This window comes from Pleurodeles waltl, chromosome 7 (genome assembly GCF_031143425.1).
Source record: "Pleurodeles waltl isolate 20211129_DDA chromosome 7, aPleWal1.hap1.20221129, whole genome shotgun sequence".
In the NCBI taxonomy this organism is placed as follows: Eukaryota; Metazoa; Chordata; class Amphibia; order Caudata; family Salamandridae; genus Pleurodeles; species Pleurodeles waltl.
In genome coordinates, this window is record NC_090446.1 from 980,792,880 (window position 1) to 980,820,029 (window position 27,150).

Consider the following 27,150-nt stretch of genomic DNA (forward strand, 5'->3'; position numbering starts at 1 on the left):
TCCTTCCTCTCTTCACGTCATCCTCAGTTTCCTTTTTCTACTTTATTTCCTATTTTTCCTTGTTTGTATTCACTTTATTTTCGGTTTCTGTTTCCTTTTAAAAAAAATTCTTTCTTACATTCTTTTTCTATTTCTCTCCCGGGCCTCCTTTCTCTTCTGGCTTTTTCTCTCACTCTTTCATGCCTTCCTCTTCATTCTTCTTATTTATTCTTTACCTCCCGCTGTGCCTGTATTTCACTCCCACTCCCGTTATCTCTTGCTTTGTCTTTTTCCTCTGCTTTTCTATCATTTCTCACTTTTGTTACCTTTTTCTTCCTTTCTCTGTCACTTCCGGCTTTAACTCTTATTTCCTTTTCTTACTTTTTCTCTCTCCCTTACTCTCCGACTCTTTCTTTCTCCCTCTCCTTACTTTTTCTTTCTCACTCTCCTCCTTTTTTCTTGTCTTTTCTCTTTCTATCTCTCCTTACTTTCTTTTCCCTCTTTCCTTCTATTCTTCATTCCCTTTTCCCTGTCTTTCTTCTTTGCTTTCTACCCTTCTCTAAGGAGTGCTCAGCTTCTTAAAGACATCCCTTTATAAATTAACTTGGGTGTCATTATTGCCTGTCTGTCATGTACTGTGTTGGTCACTGCAGAGAGGTTTACTTGTAGAGCACTATCAAGTCTGAATGTGCCTTACAAAATGCATTATTGCTAACGGTCCTAGTTAAGGGTGTAATGTGTATGTTAAAAACCATAACTTTCTGATTTGATTGATTGTGGACATTAACCAATGATGTCATGACAATTAGCCAGATAGTGGACCTTTTTTGGGCACTGGCTCTCATAAAGAGAGAAGTGTCAGCCTATGTATTGCTTAAAATGAGAACCCAAGACCCAATGAAACTTTTGTCTCTCAAAGGTGATTCGTGAACAAGAATAAAAGGACAAAACTGATCCTTAGGGACCCCACATGTAAACTTTGCATTGCAGCCTAAGTGCTTTTAATGCTGTATGTTCACTGTAATAGAACTGGTATACTATGAAGCGGATTTAAATATATTTGGCCTTTATGTACCCTTATCAATTCCCACATTAGCTATTAGTTCAGGATGGTTTGTAGGCTTTGTAGGTGGGCAATATGAATAACACCGCTCCGCTTATCTGATATTGTCTGATATTTCCAGGGCTTAGCAAAAGCAGAGTTCGGTAGGGCAAGTTCGAGATATGTAAGAGCAGTTAGGGTATGAAGAGATCTTAATGTCAAAACGAGAAGCTCATACTGAGCTCTGGCAGGAAGGCAGCTAACGTGATGCTGAAGGGGAAGGTGAGCAGATAAAGAGGAAGATAGAAGGGCACAAACTAGCTATGGTAATGGGAGATAAGGAATACTTTGCAAGACCAATATGTACCCTATTTAAGTTAGGTTTGCTTATGACTAAATAGCTAGAGTGATTAAGGTAGGGCAGATTTTTTAAAATGTTTAGTAGTTGGTGTCTCAATATAGCTGATGTAGATAAAAGAAACATAGGATCTATATCGAGTCAAAAGAGGGATGTGGAATTTAATAAAATATCTAATTGTTTATGGGACAGGCTGCTTCATAAATCTACGTGTCCTGCCAGAAAACCTACTTGTCTGTTTAGTGCCATGCAGAGCAGCCACAAATTATGGCAGCAATCTCAAAATATAAAAGCTCTAAAAATAGCCTCTCTGATTATGTCAGGACTAATTCTATAGAAGCGCTTGAATATTAACAATTTCCTTTTTTACCACCTTTCCACAGATCTACATACTGGGGCTGGAGGTAACAGTAAGCAAAAGTCCAGGGTTGGAATGCCCTTTTGAGTCTGCACAAACGTACTAACTCATATTGAGAAATGCTGGAAAGTTGCTCATGACAAGTGCAGAAGCAAAACTTCTTTCTAGGTCGAGAAAAAAGTGGTTGGAGAGAAAGTGAACTTTTAAACACTCAACAAATGTACACATAAGGAAATCTACACATGCATATTTGCTGGTGCTAAAATACAGTTCACAAATATTTTATAGGAGTACAATTTCCGTCTACTTGTGTAAATTCTTGTGAATTCATGAAATAGGTAAATCTGCATTAATGCAAAGATATATACCATCGGTACACTTTTGTGACGTTCATTAACAATTGGGCCGCTAATTAGGTATGGAGCTAATCAAGACCTTTTGTTTTTATTAAAATTCTACCTCTCTCTCCATCTATCGGCTGGCTTCACTGTGAGTGATAACAATCTGCGTTTTCACAAGCGGCATATAGGCACACAAAGTAGTTTTGTTCAGTGCCAGGAACTATTGTAGCAATGTGTGCTTTTTGAGACGAAAAATATTTTAGTTGTTGCCAGCGTTTGTTACAATGGTGAAGGCCTGGCAGCTTCCACAATAAAGTTTTACAAAGACCATGTCAAAACAAAACACACACTGACAAAACCTAAAGACTGACCACCAATGTCGGACCTACTGGCTTTGCCAATGATTTCTTTTTGTTTCCCATAATTTTGTTGAAACAGGTTTCACTGATTTTCCATTATGAATATTTTTGGAAGTACCAGCATGCATCCAAACATTTCACTGATTGATGCTTCAAAGAAATGGTACTTGAAATTTCACAGGAACTTAGGAAAACCTTTTATTCCCTGGTTGCATTTTTGTGACCATATTTTTTTTAAAGCAAAGAATGATCATTCTTCAAGCTTCTGCAAATTTTTGCATCTAATCAGAGAGTATTCATGAGCACTATATGTAGCTTCATATTGTTACACTTTGCAAATGTGTGCACACATTTTTCTACTGGAATCACTGTCAGTAGTGTAGTCTGAGCTTAAAACATGTATTTAGAGCGCTCACCCTAAAAATAAAAGCTTTGCATTAATGAACCATAAATACAAGTTCGAACATCATTAACATGTGGTCCCAAATATTACCTCAACTGCAGACAATTCCCTCCCCTGCTCTGTAATGTGGTACTCTAAACTGGGAGCCAAAGGTTTTGTGCCACAGGGTATTGGGCCTACTTCTCCCAAGGACAAAGTAAACAAGAAAACGTGTTGCCCTTGACCCCAAACAATATGTACTGGGCATTGGGCTATAGGATTTCAACTCCCCAATATTTCTGGTGGGCAGAGAAAGAGAAGGATCGATAGGAGGCAGAACTAATTGAAGAGGGGGAGAAAAATAGAGAAAGACAGAGAAGACTAATGAAGAAAAGCATACTGGCAAGGATAAGATAGGAGGCTGACTGGAAGATTGGTGGCAATACAATTGCCCCTAAGCTCGATGTTTGTTGGGACCCCATGTTTCTATTCCTGGACTTTTTCATGAGAAATCATTGTTTTCAAGTGTGACAATTACATTGCTTCCGTGGAATGTCCCTGAAGACATTTGGTCACCAATGAATTCCCAGAACTGGAATCACTATGTTCTAATGACATGGATGGAGGTGGCAACAATCCTAGAGGGCAAGATCAGGCTGAGCACCAATAGATATTGAACAAACTTGTAACAAAACCTAATAGGGGACCCAATTGGAGGTACCAAAGATAACATGAGATGAAGGGTGTTCAGAAGGATACAGATGTCAACTGTATCAAATACATCCCATAAGTTGATTGACATAAGGTTGTAGTGTGCTGATGTGATGCAGTTGGAAATGCAGAACCAAACATCCTGCCAGGAGTGGACAGCCAGAGGTCTGACTGCAGGGGATCAGCAGATAAGTAGACATGGGTGACATTTTTATTACGCCTGTCTAATTGCTGTAATTTTTGGTAATTTCGCATAACGAAAAATGACAAGAGATTACACCACCTTGCATAATTTTGAGGACAAATATTTAATACAAGATGCACGGTGTCAGTAATTTTTTAACATGAGCAGCATTTCCTGAAGATTTTTTTATTGGAGTTGACCGCTTGGGTAATTTTGAGTGTGAAACTCCAAATATGAACATGAGCCACAGTATTTGGAACGTGAGCGAATGGTAATAAACTGAAAATCAACTCAAAATTATTATTTTTTTATTACATTTTTACCCTAACAGATCATTCTGATAATTCTGAGTGCAAGAGCCATTTTGCAAAATTACTCATAATTTTGCATACCTCTATTAATAAATGGTTAGGTAGAGAGTAAGTATGTGGGAGACCAACCGCTCTAAGACTTTGGAGAAAAAGTCAAATGGGCGACGAGTTAATAATTAGAGGAGAAGCGAGGGTTAGCTACTAGTAGTACGTAGTGGTGATATGACATCAGTGACAGCATTGTGCGTCAGTATCACTGGCTAGAGATACTATGAATAAATAAGAAGGAACGGATAAGGAAATAAAGGCTTGATGACCATGCAAAATGCACCAAGGGGCATGAGGAAGGGTTCGCAATTTTGAGTAGAAGACGAGCTCCTTTTAAGATCTGGGAAACAATGCAAAGGAAGGTGGCAGATTGACCCAGTGCCTGGGGAGGGCAGAAATGAGAAGAGGGGGCTTAAGACAGGTGGAGACAACAATTCTTACACTTTAAAACAAAAATGTTAAGTACATTTTCTAGCTGTGAAAAAAGAAAAATTATGGTTGTACAACAGGCAACGAGCAGTGACTAACAGGACCGTTTCGGATGGCACAGGAGGTGGCAGCTCCGCCACTCCAACATAAGTTGAAAACAAGGATGGCATCAAGGAGGTTGCACTAAGAGTGAATTAAGAAGACTGTGAGTGTTGACGTTGGAGCGTGCAGAAAGAATTAGTGAAAAAAGAATATGGTAGCTGTGATTTTTATGACTTAGGTTCATGTCACTGAGGATGATGAATGAAGATGAGGGGAGATGGCTAAGGACTGTGTCACGGTTTTCTATGAGTGACAACGGGTCTGGGCAGGTGGCAGGGGTCTCCCAAGCGTTCTTTGAAAGAAGCAGTGATAGACAGTGATTACTTTGAGCAGGCAGTTGGCGATGGGGCCCACCGGCACTCATTTTTTGGGACTGGCATCTATGGTTTTTTCACTGGACATTTCCCAAAAGCAAAAACAAGGGAAACTGCACAAAGTGGAAAGAAAGAGATGGATGCAAATACAGTCACAAAGGAAGAAAGCAGGAACCTGCAAGAGTGAGATAAAAGGGCAGGGAGTGTCTGGTTGTAGACTGAAGATGCATGAGGAGGATTCCAGGTAAGGCAGCCTTAGTATTCGGTGCATCAGTGCTGAACTTTGGGCACCAGCACTTCATCTTCTACAAATTAAGCAATGATAGATACCTTAGGGAAATCTAGACAGGGTGGTGGAGCATCAGAGAGAAAAACAGGAACCATCAGCAGTAACTAGTTCATGAATAGGTCAACCCCAATGTATCCAAGAGGCATGCATAAAGTGTGCAACAATGGTAAGCAGGTGAAGCAGCATGCTTGCAATCGATCCATTCCAAGACTCTGGGATGGCTGTTAAATGGGCTACGTTAAGTAGGAGTCCAAACAGTGGCCAATAAAGGATGTGTATTTCAGTTAGGTCCTGCAATCTAGAGGCAGAGTGGTTACTGGTGGCTATTGAGGTGGTTTTCAAGTGTTGAGTTTGCAATAAGAAATAGAGGGGAGAGGTTTTGTTGGGAGTTTGGAAATGTACAATTTTCAAAATGGCTACTGGGGTGGGGATATGAAACAGGTAGAGCTGGGGGGGGGGGGTACCAAATGAGGTTTGGGAAATTAGGACTCCACCAAGGGCTGGTTTTAGCGCTGGTGGCGTCCCCACACCACGACCACCTTCTCATAGTTCCTCATTACCACCCGGCAAATGTGCCCCTCATCTCTCCATAGCTCCCCTTTCACATACATTCATTTGTTTCAAAGCACAGATAAAGGTTAGCTTTTCTAATCCACTGAGTTATCCACATAAAATACAGTTCTGTTCTTTGCAGCAAGCATAGTAACCCTCAATGCTACTTTATGCTAGACAAAACTCCCATCTCGCTCCCCAGCAGGAACATTAATCACAAGAGGTATTTTGACATTTTAATTGTTTCCTAAAGGCTGGACACCCAAGGAATTTTTCAGCAGGTGCTTTTAAATCTCAGGTTTTGTAAAGTCACTGCTAAACACAGCGCCTTACTGAGGTCAGCCACAGCCACCATGAGTGTGAGAGTTATCGGCTCCCTGCATGAATGTCTAGAAAGGATTGCGGCTGGGATGAAAGGCAAACCGAAACCAAAGGAAGGGCCATCACAGCTGTAACAGGAGGAACCGTGATGTAGTGTGATGGTCAACAAAAATGTTCAATTAGTGAAATTGCCAGGGAGGGAACTCAGCACACAGTGGAGAGACATTTCACAAATTGTGCCAATAAAAATGAAGCATTTAAAACAAGCACAACAGAGATGACTAGCAAGAGTGGGTGTGGTTAAAAGCCCACAAAGAGTTTACAGCAGGCCATAGCAGTTGCACGCTGGACCCTAAACAAGAAATCAGGCAAAGTATGTTAATGAACTGTTATTCCAACATATAAGAACATGCTTAGCATGGGCCAAAAATGTAAAAAATTCAGCAACCTGAATAATCATAACAATGTATACAAAAATGTTGGCAGATAGGCAGGAGCTCAAAAATAACTTCTTAGAAAGATGGAACAGAAACCTGATATACTAGTTAAGTGGAAACATGGAATGAAAAAGATGATTCAGATTTCTCTCCAGTGCAAAGTATAAATTAAAAATGTACATAATGGAAAGAAAAGAAAACACATCTGGTAGCAGAGTATGAACAAAATCAATTTACTGGACTGACAATTTCTTTTTTTTTTTTTAAACGACATCAATTGGTCTCGTAGTTGGCCACCACACTACTACATTTGTATCAGACAGTAAGGCTACCTGTAATATCATGTGAGTAACAGAAGATAAAAAAAATGTCTGTCAAAATCACATTGTCACCATTGTGTGTGGATGTATTCCACTGGTGTGCAAGTAACCTAGGCACACATTTCGGAATATTTTAGGAGCCACCAATGAACAAGTTACCTTCAGTAATGCTTTTTTTGGTAGCGATTCTATCTAGCTGCAGATTCCTCACCTTTTGAATATTGCCTGGGGCATCAGACTGAATCTGGAATTTTTCAAGCAGTACCTCTGCGAGCTGCTAAGTGGTGCAGTGTGGTTCTGCACTGCTTCCGAAATGACATGCTGAGCCGTTATAGGTACCACTCCTGTGCACTGATGTCAGCTGCTTCAAGGTATTCTCCAGACACAGGGCCCAAACGGCATATTGGCATTGACCAGTGTGTTAAACATGGTATCTTTTTAGTGGCAGAGCCTGATTCACAGAACTGGGAGGATGGGAGGGCTGCTGAGGAATCTGCAGTTATATAGAGCCTCTACGGAAAGATTGTTACTGAAGGTAAGTAACTTGTTCTTCTAACAGAGACTGCTAACGTATTACACACTTTTTGAATAGATACCAAAGCAAAATCTATTCGTCGGTGGGTCTGTGAATAGACTCAAACCAAAAAGTAGAACAGAACTGAGCAGGTGAAATGCTCCTCATTGTGCATTTGGTTGTCCAGACAGTAGTGCTTCATGCACATGTGCAGGAACGCCTTGTAGCCGCCTAGGAAATTTCCAGGACAGAAATTCTACATGCCAATGCAGTGGTAGCATTCATTACTCTGGTGAAATGAATCCTTAACCCTTCTGGGAGCTGGTTCTTGGCCAGTGTATAGCAGATCTTTACGCAGCGCATGATCCAGTGAGAGAGAGTCCTTTTAGGCATTCCTTTTCCCTTCTTCTTTCTTTCAAACCCATCAAAGGCCTGAACGTCCACTTGGCATTCTCTGGTAAATCAATGTAAAAGCTCAGCGCTGTTTTGGGAAGTAGGCAATGAAGTCTCTCCTCTTTAGAGGGATGAGACAGAGAATAAAACACCAGTAAGGTGATGGTCTGACTGACGCAGAATGGGAAAAAGGATGCCCTAGCCACAGAACCACTTTGTATAGGAAGAAGGTGGTATACAGAGGGTTGACAAGAAGAGCATGAAGCTCACTTACCCACCACACCAATGTTAGGACAATGAGGAACAGTGTCTCGAGGGGGGAAGTTGCAAAGGACCACTGTGTAAAGCCTCAAAGGGGGTACACACCAAATATATGAAGACCAGACTAAGAGTCCACTGTGGCAGAACGAAGAGTTAGAGCCTTTCAGAAAAGGCATCACAACATGTGACTCAAACAGGGCTGGTCCGGCAACCGTAAAAAGGCAGAAAAAAACAAGAGGGACCCTTCAACTGTGCCAAAGCAAAGCCCTGCCTGGCGAGGGATAGAACTAACAACAAAACATCTTACAAAATGCTCTGAAGGGGGTCTATCTGTGGCATGCTGCACCAGAGCACAAATTTGTCCCAATAACAGGTGTATGCAATTTTATGAGGGACCCCTGACTGCCAAGATTATACAAACCACCTCCGAAGTAAGTAAAAGTTGTTCAGCTGTCACTGCTCCAAGAATGAAGGTGGGGATTTTGGAGGTCCAGGTGCAAGACCCTGCTCTTTTGCTGCAATAACAGATTCACCTGGAAGGGCAGCCGGATTGGAGAACAGATGTTCATTCCCAGGAGCTTAAGGTACCATACTCTCTGTGCTCAATCCTGGGCTATTAGGATGACTTGGGCCCTGTAGTTCATGATGTTCTTCAGAACTCGGGCCAGACGAGGTATTGGTGGAAAGGTGTACAGAAGTCTCAAATCTCCAGGTAAGGGGAACATGCTTCAGAGAGAGAGGGACACCTTGGAAATTCCAACGTGCAGAACTGCTGACATTGCACTTTTCCTGTTGTGTGGAAGAGATTAAGACAAGGTTCTCCCCACGAGTGGAAAAGAACTTGCACCACCGACAGGTGTAACTGCTGCTCCTCATTCACTATATGTTAACAGCTCAATTTTTCCTTTCTGGTGTTCAAAGATCAAGGCAGGTGGTTCAGAAAAAGATTTCTTATGGTACCAACCATTTCCAGAGATGGCGAGTCCACAACCTCACACAGCCCAATTTGTTGCAATTCTCCATGGTGGTGATGTTGTCGTGGGTACATTTTAGTTTCCTACCTGGGCACAGGAGATAGCTTAGCTTACAGCTTGCATTTTTATCTAGTCCCCTTTGACCTATTTTTATGCTCTGTTTTATTCCATTTAATTATTTCCTTTTAGCACTGCGTGCAGATGCGTGCATTTTAGAGAAATATTTTAATTTTCCTAATCAGTGTCATTCTGAGAAAGTTTCTTTATCAGTGATGTGCATGGGTAATGTCATCATGCTCCTTTTGTTTTATGTTGACAAGAACAGAATGCAAACATGTCAGGTAGTTGTTATGTAACTGATGACGCAAGTTTGTGCACACAATCTGAAGTTTAAGTGCGTACTCGTGTCTGGATTCCTGCACAAAGAATAACAAGTGCCTTATAAAAGCACATCCCAAGACCAAGGTTGTTTGAGGGGGTTCCACCAGGATACAACATCTAGACTCCACACCGCTTTGCAGTGAATCACAGCCTTGTGTCTCTACGTTTCCTGATCTGAAGACTAAGTGGCTGACCTCATCCCAAGGTAACGGGGTTAGGGGCGTTTCTCATGGACACTCTACTGGCAGATTAAGCTTATCATGCCCAGCCCTCGATTTAGGGTAGGGTTTAGGCCTTATTACTAGGAATATTTCATGTTTATTGCAATATTTTGGGGGGTTTCATATTTACCACTTTTATCCCCACCATTCTGTTTCTGTTTTTTCTCATTGTCATAATCATTTCAGCACATGCATTTTATCAAAGATTGCAGTCTTTTCAATAAATATATTGAAAACTGTCCTGCATCTTCTTCATTGCCTGTGTGCGTATATGAGGCTTATTTCTAACAAGAGAAGAGGGGTATGATTTGTTATACCAGGCCTTCCCTGAGAAGACTCCAGAGTCCAAGCGCTAGGCTGCCAGAAATCACCTTTGCTACTTAGGGTTTGGGTGAAGTACTGCTAGCGAGTAGGGAGGTTTGGGCCCACAGCTTCTAACTGGCTTAGGAGTGACTCAGTCACTGACGAGTAGAAGGGGTTGCCATCCCTAATCCAGCAGTCTCGCTGACAGGCGACAGTCATTCACAACATTTTCTGTGAGCAGCTACACCAGCCTTCCCTTAATAAGGGGCAGGAAGTCTTTCAACAGAAGCGGACGGCCATCAGTTCCAGAAAGGTGATGTGGAGCAGGGCCTCCACTGGAGACCAGTGACCTCTGATCTCCACGTCTCCCATGTGGCCACCCCAGAGCAGAAGTGATGCACCGTCACCCCTTTCAGCTCTCGTTGGGGAAAACAAAGGGGTCTGCCATTGACCCTACCGTTGTCAAACAACCACCATGATAGGTCTTTTGCAGTTTCCTCAGTGATACGGACATGGTCAGAAAGATTTAAATGATATTAGGTTTACTGGGACTCCAAAACCCACTGCTGAGGCGCACATGCCACCTGGCATGCTTGATGAGCAGGATGTAGTGCTCCATCAGTTCCAGCAGCCTCGGAGGCCACACCAATAAAATCCAGGACAGAGCTCAAAGATTGAAGTCATAGCCTATATATCCTGGACTCTCCTTTCCGGGGGGGAAGGCACAAGCCTGGACCATATCCAGAATGGCTCAGATGAAAGCGAGTGTCTAGAAGTCACATGTGACTTTGGCACGCTGATAGTGAACGCCAAGTGTATCAAGAAGTTCACTATGGTGGGTGATGACTGTCTGGGGTAAAATTGGCGTCAGCAGCAAGTCATTGAGGTAGGTAAAGACTCAGATCCCTGATCTCCAAAGAGGTGGTTCCACCACCGTGTTTTTTGTGAAAACCCAATGGAACTGGTGAGACCAAAAAGGAGAAAAGCAAACTGAAAATACTTCTGTCCCACCATGAACTGCTGATGAGGATGTGAAAATAAGAGTCCGGCACGTCACACACTTCCGTATGAAGGAAGAGGGAGAACATTTAAAATAGCACACAGGCCTCCATCCTACTTTGGAACCATGAAGTACTGGCTCTAACAACCATGTCCTACTTGCGATATGGGTACCCTCTCAATAGCCCCTTTGGTCAAAAAAGCTTGCACATCCTGCCATTAGCCGGATAAATAGTCCGCTGTCCTTCGTTCTGAAGATGGTGAAAGGTGCAGCAGAGCTGTGAGGAAGGATAAGACATACACCTCGAATACAATTTGCAGGACCCACCCGCCCGATGTTAAGGCCTGCCAGCCGAGAAAAAAATACTCAATCCTGCCTCTAGTGTTGTGGTTGTGCACGCTAAATGGGACTTACTGGCACTCTGTCCCTGACTGCTGGATCGGGGGTGCCACAACGTCTGCTACAAAAGTGCTGGGAACCCTGCTGAGGCTGAAGTGGTTGTCTGTAAGGAATGCCCCAATCAGAGCCACAGGAAGGCCGAAGGCCGTTACGGTTGGCTGGGCGGGACAGGCAAGACCAAGAAGCATGCTGTGGCACTGCTTTCTTTGAAACGCTCCACGGCAGAGTTTACCTAGTCCACAAAAAGGTGAGTCCCATTAAAGAGCATGCCAGTAAGGGACAACAGTACACAGTCGAAGAAACTCGTAGATCCCACATCCAGGCATGGCAACAGATAGTGACACTAGTGCCAAGGGTTCGATCAATGGAATCTGTGGTACCTTCGCCACAATAGGTAGTACATTTTGCAGCATTGTGGCCACCTTTTATGGCTTTGATCTGTAGGGGATGAAGGTCCACTATGACCCCTGGGATAACTTGAGCTACAGAGTCCCATTGAGCATCCGACGTAGAGTCGGCAAAGGCACCAGAAGGGTCCTGGTCGTGGGCTTGGAGGGTCCAATTCACACCAGGGATATCCCAAGCTTAGGGTCTCTCAGCTCAGTTGGGAACGTAGGTGCACAAAAGGGAGTAGGAAGAAGCCCAAAGAGTCAAAGCATTGTCTCGTGGAACTTTAAGGATCTGCCTTGGTGTCGCTGATGGGCTCGGAAAGTTAGGCTTGCCTTGACAAGGTCCAGGATTGGCTCCAACGTCAACTGACTTTCGGGAGCGAGATCGAAAGGCATGGCAACACTTTTGCCTTTTCTCAGGAGTACGAGAGTGGTGGAAGGGGGGCAATTCCAACTTGGATTTTTTATGCTTTTTCTTCAACTTATCCGAGGATTTGAAGCACAATGGCAACTGACGATGGTACCAACTTATGGACCGGGAACAGGATCGAGACCAACCTTTAGGTTTGGATTAGCCAAGACTAAGGGTCTTCCTATGATTGGCAACATAGTTTTGCCTACTGGTCCCGAATGGCCGCAGCCACCACAGGAAACCCAGATGGGGATCTGTCACAGATGTTTGCTTGCGACAGTCCCTACAAAGTTTAAAACCTGTTGTCTGAGGAGGGAGCACATTTTTCCCTTAAACACTGGTTTTGTTTAGAATTATTTGAGGAATGGTGGTCAGGAGGAGACAAGAAGTATTTCCGGATCAGTGTCTGAAGGCTCGGAAAGGAACGGATATCGGCACGCCATAGTGGTGCCTGTATTGGTTTTGCACATTTTTTCTGGAGTGGAACACAGAGTCACCTACAGACACAAAGATACTGCTCAAAGGTTTCCAGATCCAGTCTGACAATTGGATAAATGTTCAAAAAGTGAGGAATGTGGGTTTAGAAGTCTCTACTGGAAGCATCAGCAGATGTGAATAAAAAAGGAAGCGCATGTTCTAAAAGGAGAAATCACTTGGCTGATTTAGTTAAAACTGCACTAATTGAATCGCCCTGCAGTTAGGTAAAAACACATAAGCGCCACCTAACACCTCACAAATAGTAAAACTAATTGCAATAACGAAGTATATGAAAATGCTCAGCTTCAGTGTTAGACAATTAAGACTTACAATGGGCTAGACAAATTTAGAAGTTTTCTTTTTGCAACTTAAACTATTTATAATAAAATAAAAAATGCATCATTTAATGCTGATCTTAAAAGGATGTGCCTATTGAAAGGTAGAAAGCTATCACTAACATACATATAAAATGAACACATGAAATATACATTCTATCAAACCTTGGTGTAATAACTCAATATGGCATTTTAAATGTTTGATACCTGCAAATATGAGAAAATACACCAAGCTCAGCTCAGCTAAGGGTGCAGGGAAACACACAGATCTGTTGGCTTTGCAAAACTAGAGGAGAGTCTCTGATGCCTAAATGTTGTGCATGTCCAGGCCTACCACTGCCCAGGAAAAACGTTCTAAAATCAGTACTTAGAATATCAAAGGAGATCTCAATCTTCAACAACAGAATTCTGAATGAGAGCACAGACTAGGGAGATTTAGTAAGCTATCTGTGTACACTATATTTCATAAAAAGTGTAGATTGTAAATAGGCAGTGTTTGTAAACGTGCAACTGTATTGCTCTCAAGGAGCTCAATTAAAGCTAAACGCTGTAATCTTAAATGATTAATTGTAAAAGATATTGTTATTCCACACCATGAAAAGATTGTATTTCTTGAACCACTGCACTGCTCACTTAACGACCCACAAACATTCGACTTGTATGTCCAACAGGGCAGCCAACCACAAGGTGAATAATAACATGCAGTGTTAATGAACAGAAAATCTCAAAGTTGTTAAAAATATGTTCTCTCCTCCTTTCTTTCTTTACAGCAGACAGATGCTTTACCATCAAACTAGTTAAAGGGTCACACAAGCAATTTCATTATACGCTTCCTGTGATTAGGACAGAGAATGAAGAATAATACACTCTATTGTGTATATGTTACATTGGGAAGTGCAGTGGGGTGAAGGGAAAGTCTCAGTTCTTTCTTAGGTCAAGCCTTTCAGACAGCTTTCTGGTTGCAAAATGCCTTTTATGAACTTACTAAGAACTTACAAACCGCCCACTGGATGGCTTTATGGTCACTCGTATTTGCTTGCTTCTTATTTTATTGTTCCATTGTACATCTTGTGTTTGTCCCTCCAGTGGAGCATAGCCTCTTTACCATCCTCTTGACTAGTTGACTTCTGTCATTCTACTGCTCACTTTCAGGTAACTACTTTTTTCATTTTCTTTAAGTATTCCATCAGAGTGTATGCGTTTTGCAGCTCTCTCCCATTGTGTTTCTCTCCCCCTATTATCTTCCTCCCATTCTTTGCATTTAACATTTACTAATAGAATGACTAAAAATAAAAGTATCTTGATTTGACCTCTTGGGCATTTAACCATGCCCTTGTCACGCCCGTCACTTTCACTCACTCCTGGGCTTGTCTTTCAAAAATCACTTGATGTAATTCGTAATTGCTCTACGTTTGTCCTGCCTTGAGACTGTTTTTGTCATGCCTTGCAGACGGCCCCTGTTACATGGAGTATTGCACGATTGCCAATTTACTTCAGCTTGAGCAAACTAGTTTTTGTTTCTCCCCCATCGTGCTGCATGGCAGTCATGGCGCTCACAGTGTGAACAGGAACAACGGCATGAACTCGTTCAGCTGTATTGAAGCGCAGGTCATATTGGTCACAGTTACCTAATCAGAGTACATTTTGTGTGGCTCTCCCCTTAAAGCACTTGACATTGGTAAATTCTTTACATAAAACAGAAATCCTCAAATCGAAAGCGGCTCTCACGGCATAGCGGGGGAGCCGATGCTATAATAGTCACTGCACTCGGGAAAACTCTATCCATAATGCTTCGCAAGCATTCGTTTTCACAACATTTTTGCCCAAAACTCAGCCCGTGGTGGTCCTAGGACAATGGGACCACCAACAAAACATTTAGCACAACACGCTCTTTCTGTCTAGCTCACCTCTGGGCCCCCACACTAGGTTAGCGGGGACCCCAAAATACTAACCCCCTCCCACCATTCAGTTTTGTTTTCTAGCTGGGAATAGCTTGTGTTTTAAGGGTGTTGTTTGTAATATCATTGCTATAGGCCTGTTATCCCTGAAAATACATAATGCACTATGCCCTCTAGGGCCTTCATATATTGTTACTCTGAATTATTTATTACCATTTTTTCTACTACTTACAACCATTTTCTTTTTATTTGGTTATACCCTCTAGGGGCTAACTATATAGTTACGTGACCATGTTTCTAACAAATGCTATTTTCATTGTGGTGTCCTCTAGGGGCTATTCTAAGCATTACCATCATATCAACATACTAAAATATTTGTTGCCCCATAATGCTTTACAGGGCATTACTTTTACAAAACATTTTCGCTCATTACTCAGCCTGTGGTGGTCCTCGGGCAATGGGACCACCTTCAAACCACTGACCACAAGGCGTTCTTTTCATCTACATCATCTCTGGGTCCCCACACTATGTTAGTAGGGACTCCACAATAATAACCCCTCCCACCATTCAATGTCTTTTATTCTTTTTCATGGCTAGAACTTTTGTTTTATAGCTAGAAGAAGTTTTGTTCTAAGGGCCTTGCTTATTATATCTTTGCATCTAGGCGTGTTAACCCAAAAAACATCCTATAAAGGCTAAGTATATGGTTACACTGCATTATCTTCTCCTGTTCTTTTCAGGGAATTATGCCCTCTAGTGGCTAACAATATGGTCACCTGACCATATTGTATCCAAATTATATTTTTGTTATGGTGCCCTCTAGCTGCTGTTTGGAACATTACAGTCTAATGCCAAACATTTCTTTCTGATAAAGGTTTAAATAATTGTATGTGTTTTAATAATCTCTCCTTAATGCAATTGTGACCACAATTCAGGACTAAGTAACATTCTTATTACACTAGGACTGTTTAAAAACTCTTGATATGTTTGAATGACACTTCTAGTTTATTTTTCCTCTGTGATTGTCGTATGTCTTTTTTGGGGAATTGTGTTAGCCAGCCAGCAACTCTGATGGTGGGGTGGTGAAAGGGGCATTCCACTGGAATTAGCATGGCAGATTTAAGTTAGGATGCTAAATGGCAACAGTTTCATTTTTGGATGAAGAGAGAGGAAGTAGGTAAATGGAAGTGCTTTAGCTACATGCAGTGCCACTGGAATTATATGGTAGGAAAAGACTAAATTATGAGGCAGGGTTGACCAATTTATGTGGCAAGAAAAGTCCAGTTATGAATTTACAATGCCAATAGCTCCAACTCAAGCAAATGCGAGACCTATTGCATTACAAATGCTTGTACTAGTTGTTTATTGCAGCATTCTCAACCTTTGCTTAAATATGCTGTTGAGCTTCAAAATATAAATATTTACTCAGATGTGCCTCAGCAAAGAATCAGACTTATCTGAGAACCAGCCACAGAGCCTGAACTTTCGATTGCCAACTTATTTTTTTTATTTTGTTTTTCCCCATGGCTGAAAAGGTTGACAGTTCCAGTTGACCTGTTCAGAAGCTCATTCCAAAAGAACTTCTATTTGCACTTCTGCAACCTTCTGAGAAGGTTCAGTGGAATGCATGCCTGCTGCAGTCACCTTTGTGTAGACTCCATGCCAAAGGTATAACTCCAGACGGAGCTGGCTCTGTCTCTCATAAGTCTGGATGCAAGAAAAAGGGTCTAGGGCAATTCCCTTTTGTAGTGTGTGCTAAATAAACAATGTTGACTTTTGCTATTATAATGTGCGTACCTACTACAGCTACCTGGTTCTGCAGCCGAGCTCCTCATGCATCTCCTAAAATTGAAAATATGAGTCTCTCTTCCCACCTCCCTGTATTTTGTCAGTTCCTCCATTAAGGTACCATTAGAAAAGGCCGAAAACAATCATTCTTTTCCTGCCTCTTGCCACTGTCTGAGGATAGATATCTTCATTTAAGAGTGGTAGTACTGTTTAGACATAGAACACTGACCGGTACGGGCAGGCAATGTTAGACCGTGACAACAACAAACCTACTGTCGTTAGCTGTCAGCCTGTTCCTATCTAGAGTATTGTCACTGGATGATTGCAAAAGGAATCTTACAATGCTGAAACTCCTAATAACAAGCAAGTGCACCCACATCCAACAAATTCTCAGCCACCTATTATTCCATCAGCCTTCCCACCCATAAACATGTGCCTGTCTGTGTGTTCATCCATCTGTCAGACTGCTGACTGACCATCCATCTATCTATCCATCCATCAACTGAATCACCCATTCTTCCAAATATTATTCCTCTCCATCCCTCCGCACCATCTCTCCAACCAGCCCTACCTTAATCCTCAATTGATCTATCTGTTGCAGGTAAAGCAACTATAAACAAATGGATCCAGACAACGTGAAACCATAAAGAGGAATCATTTTTTCTGATAAGAAGATCTGGTCAATGACAGCACTAGTATATTGTCTTCAAGAGTCCCAGCAACTGTGTCTCACGAAATAGCACAGTTCCTTATAAAGCACAGTTCCTTATAACTACCCCCAACATTCCAGCCCTCGCTCACAACACATGCAAGAGCTGGAAAGTAAATAGGTTCAAACCATAACATCACACATCTTCCCATTTATGTAAACAAAAATATTACAATAAGAAAAATACACCAGAAAATACACATGAGGCTATACACAATCAGTGTAAAATACAATCATTGAATCAGACAGGCATCCTACAAGTCTCTCTATTATTCAAATTATGACTTGTGGAATCACCCATTACACCATTATACCATGACATAAGGCAAAGGTGTGAATCTTTAGATGTTCTTTCGTATGCGATTAAAGGCAAATACCTTATGATTACTATCACCAGTCTCACTTGCATCCCTGTACTTTTACATAAAGAAACAGTTAAAATTCCACACAGTCCCACCTTCAATCCGTTCAGCATTTTTAAATACTTTTGTGATATGTACACAGTTTGACCAGGATGATGTCCTCATCCCTGCTACATCGTTTTCCTTTAGACCTCTTCAATCACCAACATTTATTGATTACTTACTGCAAGGGCCTCTCTCTTCCTAATCATATTTTTCATTATTTGCTGGTATTCCTTCACAACTTCTCTTATAATCCTAAAATCAATTTCAAAATATCTACCACTCTTGTTTTTTAGCCACCATGGAACCAATTTAGTACTATACCTCTTCCCACTTACTAAATCAAAAGGACAAACCAAGATTACAGAATTAGGATTAGCCCAATATAGAAGTCAATTAGCTTGTACAGCTTTTCTCCAATTAATCCTTCCATAATTGCCAAATTAATAGCTTCTTTCACAACTCTATTGAATCTCTCTGTGTGACTATTAGTTTTGAGATGAAAATAAATTCTCTTATGTTTAATCTCACATTTGGGAAAAATACTTTTGGATACATTACCAAAAACACTAAGAAGCATTATCAGAGACAGTCTCTTCAGGAATTACATCTCTACAGAACAATTCATCCAAAGAGTCCACCACAATTGCTGATGTGACTCTTCAAACCAATTTTACATCAGGCCACTTGAGAAAGAAATCCAAAACAAATATCCCAAAGGCATCTTGTCTAGGAAGAATAGGAAATGGACCAATTATACCTATACCCAATTTTCTCATTGGTCCAACAGGGATCCTGACTGGATAATCCCAGGCAATGACTGGCTTACACAGATAACACAAGATTTGACTTCCTTATCTACCACAGTATCAATATCAGGCCACCAAAATGTTTGGCACAACTATCTTCTTGTCCCTGAGATTCCAATATGTTCTGCATGAGAACAATCAATAATTCTCATTCTTAATCCAAAAGGAGGAACACATTTATCAGCCCTCATCACTATTCCATTCTTCTTGCATACTGGCAAAACTCATTTCACCAGATATTTTCCATTCATCAGGCAACCCATTCTTAATTAAATATAACAACTTCACACAAAATCAAATCTTTTTCCATTTCTTCATTTCATGCACTTTCACCAAAAGCACCACACTCATCATTCATTAGACTATCAGCATATGAAACACAACTTCAAATTCTTGGGAGTCATGAGTTTCTTCCTTGTTATATCCTTCCTCAACTATAGGTAGTTTGGGCATGCAATCAGAATGAACATTGTTCTAATCTGTAACATACTGTATTCAGTATTGGAACACTTGTAACTTGGGACGCTAACCTAGCTAATCTAGCAATCATTATGCGCCCTTCATCAGAAAAAAAGCATATTCACATAAGGTTTTTGATCCGTTTCAGAGCCAATTTGTGTTCCCCATAAAAATATCCTAGAATGTTCAGAACACCAAACACATGCAAGCAGTTTCTTCTCTACAACAGAATAGTTTCTTCCTGCTTAACAAAATGTTTTACATCAGGTGTCTCCAACCAGTTGATCGTGAGCTACCATTTTTAAATAAGCACACCGTCATAAATTCCTTTTAAAGTTAAGAAAAGTCTATGTTTATTTTACATTATTATCATTAGGCTGCAGAGAGCAGGGCCTGACTATGAGCAGTGCTGAGTCAGATTTATGAACCAGGCTGGGACCGGGTCACAGAGGTAAAATAGTTACCTTAATGGTTAAGTTAACTTTTCATTTTAATGTTCTCCCATTTCAAAGTTTTACAAACATGACTCTTTCTCCCAATAGCCAGCAGACACTGTGCCATAAGTATAACTGAAAAATAAAACCATTTTTTTTTAATTAGATGAGCAAAATATAAAGTGCAGACAAATGTTCCATATTATGCATATTTTAGCAGAACATTTTTCAGTATTTTAAATTGCTCCCTTTAAAAAAAAATATATTGTTTGTTTGTGTTATACATGTAATGGTGCCACATATAGCGAAAGGTATGTCCTGTGCTGCAAGTACATACAACACAGGCTCAGTCACCAATATAAATATATCTTATTCATATGTTCACATATTCATACATCCCCAAAGACCACGCTCTCACTGTCACACATAGCAGCCCTCTCAAAGTGCCCCAATTCAAAATAGTTTGTTCAAACCACGGTATATGGCTTGTTGGACAATAGGCTAAAAGTCAATTAATCTAGGCATGGGGCTGTCTGGTAACAATGCGCAAGCTGTCTAGCCTTCAGTAGCTCACTATGATTTTCACTGATCAGGAGTCGCTCAGACTACAGAAAAGGTTGGAGCTCCCTGTTCTAGATGCACAATATAAAATCAATTTCTTCCCTTCTTCTCTCTGCATTGAATTGCTCCTAATCCACAGCTAGTTGCATCAACAATCACCACACATTGTTTTCCAACATAAATGCATGAAGATAAGGTGCACTGACAGTTTGTGTTTGGATTACATTAGTTAACATACAACACCATTTAATTTTGCATTTTCAACTATTTCCTGAAAGGCTTAAATTAAATGCATAATTCTTGTTGAATTTTTAGAAGAAGCCAAGAAAAGCTACTAACTGTTCCTTTGAAGGAGAATTTGGAATCTCTATAATATCTTTAACATTTATGCACAACCATTTTATCAAATGGCCCAGATATTGTACTTAAAGTGTGTAGAACTTGCATTTCTCTAATTTCAAATTCTATCCTTTAGCCAGATAATGATTTAAATACTTTATCTAAGTTCTTATATCCTGCCTAAAGACAAAAATATAATTGTGAAATGCAACTTCTCACGGTATTCCCTCAAGTGTCACTTTCATCAATCTTTGAAGCACATAAGCAGAGCTGACTAAACCAAAAGGCATTCTTCAGTACCTACACATTCATTCTGGTGTAATAAAAGTGGTTAACATTCTTGACTCATCATCTGATTTGACCTGGAGGCAGGCACTAGCTAAGCCCAGGGTAGGAAATACATGAGCTCCAGCTAAGATAGATGCATCTCATGACAAGTAGGTAAGGGAAGGCTACCCAGATAGCATTATTCAAACGACACAAATCAATACAAAATTTCAATTCTCTCAACCCCTTTACTGAAATAATCACTGGTGAAACCCAAGGCAAGGGCTCTACTAATGATTCCTTTTTCATATAAACCATCAAGAATACTTTAAGTAAACAGAACATTTCTGACTTTATGGCATACTCAAACTGCCCATTGTTTTAATACTATACGATACAAACTCCCAATTTTTCACAAAAATACCTCCTTGTATTTTAATTTCACCTATGTGTCCCATACCTTTATCAGTAAGTGGATTGTTTGAGTAAGATTTATTTAGCACATATACTGGAGGATTAGATCTTAAGTCAAGTTTGATTCCCCTTTCCTCTTGGTGAGGTCAACCCAACAAGGATTGTCCTTTTCTGGATACGTAAACTTCCCCACGTGTGTCATCCTAGAAAATCTAAATCAGCCCAAAATAACCAGTCAAATCAATTTTATGTCCCATATATCAAACTAAGAGATGGATTAGGAGGCTATAATTCATTATTTTTCTACAACTGAGTACATCTTTATCTAAAATGGTATATCAAGCACATGAATCTAAAAGTACTGTAAGAGGTTTATCATCAATTTCGATTTCACACAAAGGAAATCTTTTTCCCCCATCTCCTTCACCTGTACTCAACATAGTGTTAGAGTCTTGCTCCAATTCTGTTGCTCTATTTAGTCAGTCTTCAGTTATGAAATTAACTCTTCTAAAATTCAACCTACATACTTTACTAAAATGCCTTTTCTTATCATATTTTGAACACATTTTGTCAAAAGCCAGATAACAGCAAAGAGTTCCTAGACGGGGGTGAACTGCCACATCTGTAACAATTAGGTTGTGTCTTTCTACATCATTCTTACGTAATAATCCCTTCTTGATCTTGTTGTCAGTGGCATATTTATTTAAAACATTAATTTCACTGTTAAGATTTCCCTAGTATTTGTTGCACAAACTTCTCAGAATGTCTCACTCCTTTAGTAATTTCTATTGCTGCATTAAGTGACAGATCTGCACTAGCCTATAATCTTTTCTGGACTTTCTTACTATTCGTATTCATGTAAATTTGATTGTGAACCACCTGATCATAATTAAAATATTTGAAGTTACACATAGACACTAATGTCCCCTGGAACTCAGATAATACCTTTTATGGATTTCTCTGCATTGTTTTCTAGAAATAGAATTTGAATTATTCCATTACTACATGAGTCCTTCTATATCTAATGCTCATTTGTTTAGACCCATACTAATACACATCAATTTTACCAGGATTAACCAATAAAGGCAGGATCTAATACTGTTTTAAACCAAATCGCCATAAACAATATTTCAGTAGCGATAATTTCCTTTCTGATCCACAATCGTAAACAACACCTCGACATAAGCTACAAAAAAAGTTGCTTCCCACATTTTCTAATTCATGTGAGATTCCCTGTGTAAGGAAAAATTTAAGGACATTTTTGATACGAGACAAATAAAACAAAAAAATAAGAACAGAGACAATGTAGTCATCAATATCTAGGAACACACTGCAGACAAAACAATAAAAGTAGTTACAGTTGTCAAATGTTCGTTGTTTCAAACTTTGCAGGCAACTGAGTTCCAAATTACTAAAAACAATGAGCAATCCAATCCAGATTCAATTTTTTTGTATTATAACAATTACAGATGAATGGATCCAGATGATGTGAAATCATAAAAGGAATAATTTATTTAGATAAGGAGATCCCATCAATGTCAGTAGAAGTACACGGTCTTCAAAAGTCCCAGCAACTGTGTCCCACCTGACAGTAGCCTACCTTATATCCATCCCCAAGATTTCAGTCCCCACTCACAACACTTGTGAGAGCTGGGAAGCAAACAAATGCAAACCACAGCAACAATATCCATTCAATTCTCAGGCCATCTGCCCAATAGTCCGTCCATTTGTCTGCCCATCCATCTATCCACAGAATCAATATAAAGTTCAGTTTATTCAAAGATCATCCCTCACAGCCATCTGCCCATCAATTCATCCAACCATCCATACATCACTGTTCGTCATCCATTTCCAACCACTGACGCACATCAGTCCAACTTTTGCTCCGCATAAGCCCACCCCTGCGTGCCTGTTACTCACTCATTCTCACGATCTGGCTGTTACCACAAACTTCTCTGCTACTTCTCACTTCCCAGCTCGGTGTTGTGTTGCTGCCCACCACTCAGTGCACTGAGTTAACATATCCTCACCCATTCCTACACTTCTCTCTCAGTAATGCACTTTCAAGCCTTTTTATTTTTTAATTTGCTACTCCAAGCTGGGTATCCACCATTTTAGAAAAAAATGTCCAATGAGGCAACATGACACATGAGCGTATACTTGATGACATGTGCAAACATACATTATCAGAGTGGGCCAGCCATTTTCCTTTGTTTTTGTAGATGCTGTTCAGCACAATCATTGGCAAAGCCAAAAGGCTGGCTAATGTCTTTCAAAGGCAAGACCTATTGACTTTGTTTTGTTTGCTTGTTTTATTCAGGTAGGAGAGGAAGAAGAAATATTTAGAACCAAGACATCCTGTAACTCACTAAGGGGGTTATTCTAACTTTGGAGGAGTGTTAATCCGTCCCAAAAGTGACGGATATACCACCATCCGTATTACGAGTTCCATAGGGACTCGTAATACGGCTGGTGGTAAATCCGTCACTTTTCCGTCACTTTTGGGACAGATTAACACCTCCTCCAAAGTTAGAATAACCCCCTAAGTATCTACTTTAAGCTCAGTTTCGGACTTGGTTTGTCAATTTTAGAATTTAAGCCATCCGTGTCCTCTCTGTCCTACCTATCTTATTCTTCATTCCTCACTTCCATTGCCCTTAACTCTCCTCACTCACAGTTTAACATTTATTTCACAGTCACCTATCGCTTGCATCAGCATCCACAGAGACCCATTTTATAATCACTTATCCCACTGAAATCTTGTCCACCCTCAAGTTACTTCTGACTAAATTTTGTAAAGATTGTATATGTAAGATACAAATGCCCCACATATACCACTCATTACTACAGTCAACAGGTCTTTAGTGAAGTCTCACTACCTTTATCTGGCCTTTCTCTCTTTCAGTCAATTGTCCAATATTTCTGTACGTAGGCCTTGACTGAACAATAAAGCTGGGCAATTCGATTGTGGATTATTCTGCACAGGTCAATGACATACAGAAAGACTCATTCACATCAACTAAATTCTGCCTTGTAAACTTATTTACATCTCCACTATATGAATGTTCAAAAAAATAAAACAACACTTTCACCACTTCAATAACACTGAAGAAGGCTTGAGAAAACTTGTGCAGCACAGTACAATAAACGAAGTACACTCTGAAAGTACATTAGTAGACTTAGAAGAAGTATATTTTCAATCTCTTACTGGGGTGCAGGAAGTGAAACTCAATGTGGATTTCAGAACTGGCGCCATTCTGCAGTCTGGGTTCCCGACTGAGAAAGGATACTTATTTTCAGCTTCTTTACCAAAGTAAACGGTCATCTGTGGTCTTGCTGCGAGGTACTCACACTGTTATAACACTGGCTCACAAATAGGCATTACAAGAGACAGATGTAACCCCCAACACTGACCCAGGAGATACGTCATCAATGAAAAAGAGACTCTTTTGTGGTGCACCCCCATATACATGCAAACTATCATTTACACCGCTACTTTGTTGTTAGGCTGTAGTGAGGTAAGTAACCTACCACAGTCTAACTGTTTTGCTACTGAAATACCATTTGTAGAAACTTACCCACATCTAGAAATACAGTTAAACTGAAAACCATGGTCTTACTCTTAAGTCATAACACAGACCTGCCTCTTCTACCTCTTCTCCTTGCTAATATAAGAGCTAACTACATTAAAATGATATACAGTAACTTAATTCAGCAAATGACTGAAGCTGAAAGTTATATTTGTCACAGAAAGCAAGCACAAGAAGGGACTGCCCAAACACTTCCCAAATATACCCTCAACACCACAAATTAGCCTACTGGACCATACTGTACCTCTTCCAGTCCTGGAAGACATAGTCATGGCAGCAGCACTGCAGATATTCAAGTTTACGGGCAGCAAAGCAGGCAATTTCTCAGTCTCCCAATCTTCGGATGTTATGTGCATGGCAAAGATGCTAGAATGGGTACTGTAGTAAAGACTGCTGTCACAGCAGATGCTACTAATAATGGGTCCTCCAAGGTGATACTCCTTAAAAACGAGAACTGCTGCCTCTTCTTTCATGCCAGATGTCACAGTGACACACTTGCCTTGATGTCCTATGGCAACTATGCAGTCAAAATTCAAGCCTGCAGAGGTCGACTCTTTGTGTTCATTGTCAACTTCTCCAGGATGGCGCTTCAAAACCCCGATGTGAACAACTGGCTGCTCCAAGTGGTAGAGGAGAAGTTGTGGTAATGAAGGATGGTCTTTACCTAAAGGGAAGCCACTTTTCATATCATGACCTATCACAGTCTTCAGAGGAATGCAGCACAAACGTCCATCTGGGAAACCACAAAGAACCACAGGTGAATGCAACATAGCCGCATCAACTCCAAAAAGGAGACTGAAAAAAGGAGCTTCCACTGTGAAGAATCTACGGTGAGTGAGCTCTTCATCAGGAGGTTTGCTTGCACGAGGAGCCAAGCAACATAGGAAAGGAAGAAAACACAACTCCATTGTTGCTTCATCGACTCCTGAATTGAAGAAAGCTGGAATTTCCACTTCACCAATTGGCCGATCGTATACTTTTTGTTGATGTTGAGGATCACTTTGAAATTTCCGAATTCTCCATCTGCCTGGACATCTGGACACAGTAATCAGGATGCCATTCACTACTGTGAACATGCAAATGGTGGAGTCTGGCAAAATGCAGTCTTCCGAACCCATGGTGTGAACACTGGGAGGGCAGCTTCCTCGACTTCGGTCAATATCTGGTTTCTTCAATGACCTTTAAATAAATGAGAAATACTCAGAAGTGCAGAGCAAACAATTTATCAAGCAAGGCAAAGGGAACGTCACAACTATCACAAAGATCAATGCCTCTGTTCATTATCTTTGTACCTTAACCAGGGTGAGCTTTGTGCCTATTTCTACTATACGTATTCTATCTTGGCTATTCAGCAGCGCAAACCGTATCCACACATGGAAATTATAAACAAGCTTTAGAATAAAGAGTCTCTTTATTAGTGCGCCCTGTATTGAGAGACTGCATTCAAGTAGTTTTTTCACTTGTTTGTGGAAACATAGCTCATTTAGTATGTGTGAACATACAGGACGTGTAATCTTGATCACGTATGAAGGTGCCCATGTGGAAATGTGGTGATGAGAGGGGCATGTTGGCTACTGGTTGGCTACTGTTGATGCAGTAGTTGTGTACATGAGAGGGATATTTGGTGATGAGGGGTTGAGAATGTGTATGGTTGACACCTAGTGAGAGATGATAATGTGAGAAATGTGGAGAACGCAACATTTTGGCAGCCCTAATGCAGCTTTATTTTTTGGTAAGAATATGACCAGCAAAGATTTGGCAAATGAAATGGCCTTCAGAACCCTGTTATTTCACGAGGTTTAATAAAAGACAAGAAGAAAACTTTGGGGCTTTAAAAAAATACGGGCAAACAATTACTGGCAACACCGATGTGGATTTATGTAAGAAACTGAAAATATCCTGCAATTGTAAAAGAATTAATAATCTCTACCAAGCATTGTTGCAAAGTAAGTGCCCCTTAAGGGGTAACCTACCACAAATTATAACTGTGTTCACACAAATTTGCAATTACAGCAAGTACTGACAAGGAGCCCCACCCAGTATTGTATAAACGGCTCCGCCTCAACCAGAATTGCTAAGTGAAATTAAACACCGTATCTATGCATAAAATCATCCAAATTCAACATCTCATGAGACAATCTGGAAACATGGATGGATATAAAGATAAATTATAAGACTCATGATTTTCACACAAAAAAACAGGCTCTATCAAAAGGAGAATCTGGGCACGATGAAAAGAGCTGCATTTCTAAAACAGGATCTGCATGTATTGATAGTATGCTTAAATGGTAGAGCTGTCAAGCAGCATCACCTCCAACACAGATTCCAAGTGATAAACAAACAGCAAATGAGAACCAAAAGTTACTCACCATAGTAACGCCGGAATTCGTAGCCCCGCAGCTTCCATCAGTCATAGTTAGGGACATCCAGTCCTGGACCAGAAGACCGAGCATCTCTACAGAGCTTAAAAGCGACACTGGAAACTCCAGAGCGGCTGGCTCAGCACACTCACAGGCTGCGGCCCCTCTGCTTATGTCCAGCCCCTATCACACTCGTCCCCTTTTCATTTGTCTGGAAGGGAG

At 40.7% G+C, this 27,150-nt stretch overlaps 1 protein-coding gene across 4 annotated transcripts in view; it reads right to left on the reverse strand.

The window, feature by feature from the left end:
* The window catches only part of FAAP100 (FA core complex associated protein 100), a 333,418-nt gene that overhangs the window by 204,641 nt on the left and 101,627 nt on the right, over nt 1–27,150 (reverse strand). For all 4 annotated transcript variants that reach the window (XM_069199774.1, XM_069199775.1, XM_069199776.1 and 1 more), the window contains one exon: nt 24,813–25,747. In XM_069199774.1, the coding sequence (XP_069055875.1) occupies nt 24,813–25,747 (935 nt within the window). The remainder of the gene's footprint in view (nt 1–24,812; nt 25,748–27,150) is intronic.